Raw genomic sequence first — 7,304 nt, 5'->3', positions numbered from 1 at the left:
GGGACTAAGTTTTACCTGCAACTTACTAGCTGCTTTCAAAGTAAAACTCCCAAACTTGGCTGCCCTTTTATTAGACACCAGTGGAATCACCTGACTATAGCTGGGAAGGGTGGGAGCTACAACATGGAGCTGGTCACTGCTCCTGTATAACTATAACAAACAAGGGAAAGTTGTGCTGGGTGTTGATAATGGGTTGAGTGCAGAGGACCTCTTGTAGTTATATATATATATCCCCCCTTTAAATATGAAAAGTAGTACAACTTTGTGGACCACTTTACACTAAACATGCTCATCCTAGTGATAGCAAAGAATGCCCTATATACTGGAAAAACTATTTTCTTGCTTTTATCGCAAATAGTTTGTGTTAAGGAAGAGAAATGCCAGTAAAAAAAGCAACCACAAAAGGCAAATAAAATACAAGAAATTTTAATTAAATACATGTGGTTAATAGGCAGTTTTCTATTTACAGCCGCTGTATTTGCACGTGTACCAAGTGACTTACAAGAGAACTACGGTTTCTCCCCTCTATCCTCTAAACCTGTTCAAGCTACTTTCCATTCAACCAGATTCGGAACATTGAAATTGTTGGAGAATTACTGTAAATAAAGGTGAAAAACTTTGCATATGAAACAGACAAAGTCATTGAGATTAGGATTACAACCTACCAACCAACAGTACAATAAGCAGGTTTTTGGATGTGGAAGTGAAAAAGCAAAACTAACACATAAAGACTATAAAGTGCAAAGAAAGATGCACCTGTGATTCGCTCAATTAGCGTCAAACATAGAAACAGGGTATAAATTATTGGTATATGGCTGCGTAAATTTTGGAGACTTACTATACGTCTCACTTTTTATATGCCGACTCGTGCAAGATTTGCTTAGTGGCATTAGTAGTATTTCTAGTAAAAGGGCTAGTCCATATTAACCTTGTTGTTATAATGCTTTGAAGGCGGCTTTTCCATTCCAAGGTTCTAGTTGACGTGTAATGAAAAAAAGCTGGTTAATGGATTCCAAACTCACAACTGAATCTTCTACAAGTCAGAAACAAGACAAAAATATGGGGGGGTTTGTGGATGCACACCTAAGGCCAATTTCAAAAAGTATAATTTCAAAAAGTATAAAGCCCTGTCTAAGTAATTCAAGTAAATATGCCAGTGCATTTAATTTTGAAACAGGGTTTTTTTGTTACAAAGTTATGATCATAATATTGATAAGCCACCATACCACGTCAAGGTAAAACCCCACATGGTGGTCCCTAACTTATTTATCTTTAGTCATAGTAAACAAGGTACATTACCTCTCTGTAGTAGCACAGAGTTGAAACCAAGGCACAGGAGATGTTTATACAAAGAATTGCTACTACAGAGAGGTAATGTACCTTGTTTACTATGACTAAAGATAAATAAGTTAGGGACCACCATGTGGGGTTTTACCTTGACGTGGTATGGTGGCTTATCAATATTATGATCATAACTTTGTAACAAAAAAACCCTGTTTCAAAATTAAATGCACTGGCATATTTACTTGAATTACTTAGACAGGGTTTTATACTTTTTGAAATTATACTTTTTGAAATTGGCCTTAGGTGTGCATCCACAAACCCCCCCCCATATAGAAACAAGACAAACATATTGTCCTAATGATAATGCCCTTTTACGATACAAGACAACCAGCCTGTAAAATCTGCATGTAGCCTGCAAAAGCCTTTTGTACCATTAAAAAATAACAAGTTAACCGAATGAATTTCACTACAGAAAGCAGGCAATGTTATAGTAAATCAGTGTTTTATTCACCCCAGTGCATTCCACCATAATGTGTATGAAGTGTTTCATTCAGTGAATTCTAGCCTAGAGTATTCTTTCTATTATGTCAGAGAACTCTGCTATCTATCATCAAGGAGTTGTAATGTCTCGAAGAGATGTGTTAAAGAACACTATGCATCTTGCTATAGAGGGCTTGTGAGATGTGTTTTGATATTTTGTGAAGGAAATAAGTGCATAGGAACATAGAAATGTTTCAGCCACAGAGGACCTACGAAATACAGTGCATCGATATACACTATAGATCATATATGATATAACAGAGCAAACCTAAAACCAAAGAGTGGCACACACTGTATGAGCAAATTTAGTGCATTCTGCCACATATCAAATGTATAGTAACGTGAAGCTTTATGGCAATGTAGAATGGGAAATTTACATAGTTCAGGGATTCTCTGTGCTCAGTTAATGTAGTCCTAAAACCTGGACACAAGAGGAGTACCATATTATAAACTGCGTGGAGTCATAAAAGGCTTTGAGATGATAGTGGCAGCTAAATTCACTGCACTTTTCAGATCCAGATAGTGCCCTTGTACAAATACAAATACAGCCAGGCAATTTATTGAACTGCTTTACATTATAGGAAGTATACAGAATAAAGACAGACATTTTACATATTATAACAAAGTATAAACATAGGCAAACACTGGGTATAATATATATATATATATATTTTCAACAGAACACAAAAGTACAGCAGAGCAAGATAGATGCAGGGACCCCAAACAATTGACATTCACTCAGGTTCTGCCCATTTCAGAGGGTTATCTTGCCTGCAAAATCCCAGCAAAAAAAAAAAAAACTGCACAATGGAAAATCTTGCAACCCTCAAACTTTTTCTTTTTATTTAAGCCATTTATAAATACACAAAAAGAATACTTTTGGAATCACACAAACCAGCTGTGTATTGTAGTGCAGAAGGTCTCAGCACCCAGTTCACTTCACAGTAGGCTTGAACTGAGCACAGATGATGCAGATAAATGATTCACACCGTCCTTTTACTTTCAGCATTCATTTTCTCCCTAAGGAGAGCTTCGTGATTCCATTTGGCCACTGCCACTCGCACAGAATCTCTATTTCTCCCCCAAATATGGAACCCCAAGTCAGCTCTGGGACCCCCAGGCAATGATTTATTGTTAGGAGGGAGGAACATCCCGGAATTAAAGCAATTAACCCCCCCTAGTACCTCCACAAGTCTCAATAAATCTCTGGCAGAAGAATGCAGCTCATGGACAGCTGTCCCAAAGTCCTTTGTCACCAAAGAGAGGTCAGTGCCAGGATGCTGGTCAGCAGTATCTTGGTACAGAGAGCAAAACGATTTGGCTAAAAGTGAAGCATTTTTGGAAAACCCATCCAGATCTGTCCTCATTGTTGTAAAGTCCACACCTCTGTCTGTAAAAACAAAACACACAAAAACAGTGACCATATAAGTTCCTGGAGTACAGCTGTTTTACGGGCCTTATCTACATCATCAGGCGCCACTTCCAGTGCAGTCAGTCCCTTCACAAAACAAAAGATATATACCCATTATGTGGAGCGTTCACTATGTCAAATGAACTGTATCTAGGGTCTGCCTGTTATATTGGTTTATGAAGAAAAAAAAAAAATCTAGAATTTAACTTTTACTAACTTCTTTCCTTAAAAGATGCCTCCGTTTTTTACACTGAAAACCTGCATCATGGCCCCAAGCATTCCAGACTGCAAATCCTATACCTGTACTATGGATATCAGATCATGGATCAGATTAGATTAAAAATAGAATCTGCCTACGCAAATTACCTGCCATTATATAGTGCATGGCAATGTAGTAAGTAAAGAGGAGCCACAGCCCCTCGTATTTCCCCTCTTTCCAGAACAAGAGGAGATTAAGACACCCCATGATTTATCTACTCTAGTGTGAGTGACTTATCTCCAAATCTTCTCTGCCTCATGAGGAAACTTCAGGCGACTTTGGAATGCCGAGGTGACGATGCTTTCCAATCGGCGATTTACATTATTGCCAGTGCAAAAGCATTTAGAGGAGATTAGTAGCCCATACTAGAGGACATTTATCATGGGGCGACTTAACCCCTCATCTTTCATTGGCCTAAGGGTTTATTTATCACAGAGTGAAAAACAATGCTTGCCATAGTTCAAGGAACTATTATATCTAAGGGTGAAAATAGAGCAAACGTTTTTCGGTGAAACTAACCCCCCCGCAATAAACATCAAACAAACATTTTTCATACATATGGCTGCTCCCTTTTGCTTTCATACCTAAACTCATGCTGATTCATGGGGTAGTCGTTCTGATTAGAAAACATTTTATTCTATTTAACGGCTTTCACTTCCAACGAGTGCTCATTCTTCTCCAAGTAACACTTGGTGCAACATTTTACCTGATATAAATTGTAGCCCCTTGTGAGAAAGTTCCTTCCATGCCCCAATAAGGCTAGTAAGATAATATCCAATGGTTGAATACAAATAGTAGAGCTCATGGAGGGCAGGATCTTGGACGTCTTTGGCCTTTTGAGCCTTAAGGGCCTGGAACTGGGCCTAAAAATAAACATGACAAAGTGAAATCAAGACCTGTCAAGAATACCCAATAAAAGAACTTCCAGGTCAGGTCAGCTGTCTTGGTGACAAATTGTTACTCAATTATGTTATATTTGACTAATAGTTAACGGTTTTTGATGAGCAGAAACATTTAAGTGTGACAAACATGCAAAAGAATAAGAAATCAGGAAGGGGGCAAATAGTTTTTCACACCACTGTAATAATGCAAGATAAGAGTAATAGAAGAAGAGTAATAAAAAGTAGCAACAGCAATACATTTGCAGCCATACAGAAATTTTTTTGTGACCACCAGTGACCCCCCCCTCCAATTTGGTGAGAAGAGGGCAAATCATTAAAAAATGAAAAAATAAGGGCCAATTAAAAAGTTACTTAGAATTAGCCTTTCTATGGGAAAACTGGAGGTGCTAGCGCTGGAGGGGAAAAACTCATTTGCTATAAACCAAACTAAATAACTCCTTTCTATTAAACACCAAAAATCTTTTCTACTGTCAGGACCTTAATTATACACATCTCCACCTCCACCACTTCTTCCTAGTCAACCCTTATGCAGATGTTTTCTTTTTACTGTGACAATAAATCATGCATGCTTTGTCCCATCTTGCAGTTGTACTTCCCCTAAGTGAAAACACCTTTTCAAACTTTCCTTGTACAAAAAACAATATTCTCAATCATCAGTCCTTTACTAATTAATGAGAACTGCCATCCTCTGGCCTTGGAAATTAAAGATTCTTCACTACACAATCAACACTATGTGATTGGAAATAAATGGCCTTATTTCTCTGTGATGATTTCCCACTTGACCCCGGTACAATCAATAGCTTTCCATAGGAGCTGCTTATCAACAACTTGCCACGCGGCTCCTTGCTGATCCTTTTATATCTTTCTGTAGATTTTAATTGGCTTGATCATCTTCCCCTCTTAATGTCTCAATGTATGTTCAATTATAATGTAAGGACATTTTTTTTTTTTAACATTTATGCAAAGCTAATGTGAACAAGGCTCTAAGGGCTGATAGAATACAGTACATTATTGAGCATAATGCAGTTTGAGCCAAGTAATTATTTCAGATGTTCTCTCATCTAGAACGGAAGCAATTGATTGGAAGATATTGGATCTAAAGTGGCCATGCATGGGCAGATTCAAACTTCAGTTGGCTAAAGTATGGAGCCCACCAATAGAAGTTCACCTTCCAAAGTATGTAGCCCACTGAAAGGCTTGATAAAATCGGCTATTTATCAATCAGGGAGGTTGATAAGCTTCTTGTCGGATATGTCTATATAGACCCCAGTAAACAATGCAATCACTGGTCCTAGGGCAAACTATTGGATTAATGTGGGGGACAGATCTGCTCATTTGGTGACTTAATCTAGCAGTGTAGCATCACCCTAATGTCAATATTTCAAGGTCTCCATCTAAAAATCCCGGGCCTGCAAATTCGCCATCTGTAGTGGGGGGAAGTTATCTGAAGGTTGTTTGAGAAATCGCATAATACAGTAAGTAGAAATCTCTACAGTTTTATGAAAGACAAAAATTTATTAAACACGTTTAATAAATTCTCTAACTTCACTAGGATTCCAAGTGAACCGCACACAGAGTTCTACATTAGGCACGCTTATTAAATTCATTTGTTACTAATATTAATACTTAGTACAGTATTGATATAATAGGGAGTGATTGGATTGGCCCTTTTGAATATACTGCTCAGCCAAATTAGAGACAGCTTCAGGTTCATGCACTAGGCAACCAATTACAGGAAAGAGGGCCGGACATGGAAGTTTAAAGAATGTCACAGGCCAGAGGCATACATAGAGCTTTAGAGATGTGTTTGTGGGGTTGATACATCCTTGGGGGGCAGGTCTATCAAAATGTGAAATTAGATCTCAGCACAGAAATATTCACTCACTTTCTATTCTATTTTTGTGTGATTTTTAAAAGCGTACTTATCAAATAGTGAACTTAAACTTTTACCCATTAATAAATTGGCTTCAAAATCCCATAGGAATGAATAGAATGTGGATGATTTTTTGTGGTGAGCTCTAATGTCACACTTTGATAATTCTGCCCCTTGGTGCCAGAATTTATGTTAATAACTTGAATAACTAACATGCTATTTACTGAAAAAGATGTGTATTCTATCATCATAGCTACTATTTTCTGATGAATCAGACTTAGTCTACTGTATATGAATTATAAAATTAGTTTTTTTCCTGTTTGGTGATACGCATTATACTGTAAGGTATTAAAATCCCCCTATAGAAATGTAAAAATATATATAATGCGTGCATGTGTTCTCATAACCTTCTGCATAAGTACTAGATATTTAAAATTTCCTTTTACCCAAAACCACTTAATTTTGTTCATGAAGTTTTTTAAACAGTTTCCAACTGGAAGCAGAGACTTCCGGAGGTCTTCGGCAAGCTGTAAGGGAAACAGGGATGATTCAAATGAATCCATCTTGACATTGGAAGAGAATACAAATACAGTCGAATATGGTAGATTACCAACTGTTAAAGCAACCAGATGGCATACAATACATTTTTGCCATAAGTAACCAGAACATGGAAACAACTGGTGCAACCAATAAAGGTTTCCTTGAGCCATTTTAGATGGCTGCTAAGAGCTAAACAATGAATTACCAAAATTATATAGATCTTTATACCCAGAAAACTGGAGTAATTCCATTATGGGTATATGTTTCATGCAAAACTAACTACTAGCCTGATGGAATCTGTAACCAGTAGATCAGAAAAAGACCCATGCAGCTATCATAAAATTTAGAGACTTGACATATCAATAGAACTATTAAACTCCATTGCATAATAATGCAAGAGAAGAGTAATAGAAGAAGAGTAATAAAAAGTAGCAACAGCAATACATTTGCAGCCATACAGAAATTTTTTTGTGACCACCAGTGACCCCCCCCCCT

General features: G+C 37.4%; 1 protein-coding gene across 3 annotated transcripts in view; it reads right to left on the bottom strand.

The window, feature by feature from the left end:
* Window positions 1-2,367: 2,367 nt before the first annotated feature.
* The window catches only part of kif14l.L (kinesin family member 14 like L homeolog), a 49,707-nt gene continuing 44,770 nt past the window's right edge, over window positions 2,368-7,304 (bottom strand). For 2 of the 3 annotated variants that reach the window (XM_041572489.1, XM_018229558.2), the window contains exons 28-30: window positions 6,716-6,796; window positions 4,201-4,357; window positions 2,368-3,214 (exon numbers count right to left, since the gene is read on the bottom strand). In XM_041572489.1, the coding sequence (XP_041428423.1) occupies window positions 2,808-3,214; window positions 4,201-4,357; window positions 6,716-6,796 (645 nt within the window). In that variant the 3' untranslated portion in view covers window positions 2,368-2,807. The remainder of the gene's footprint in view (window positions 3,215-4,200; window positions 4,358-6,715; window positions 6,797-7,304) is intronic. The other variant, XM_041572490.1, reaches the window with a different exon arrangement.

This window comes from Xenopus laevis, chromosome 8L (genome assembly GCF_017654675.1).
Source record: "Xenopus laevis strain J_2021 chromosome 8L, Xenopus_laevis_v10.1, whole genome shotgun sequence".
Classification (NCBI taxonomy): Eukaryota; Metazoa; Chordata; class Amphibia; order Anura; family Pipidae; genus Xenopus; species Xenopus laevis.
Note: the sequence above shows the minus strand (reverse complement) of the source record. Positions and strands in the feature narration are given on the sequence as shown.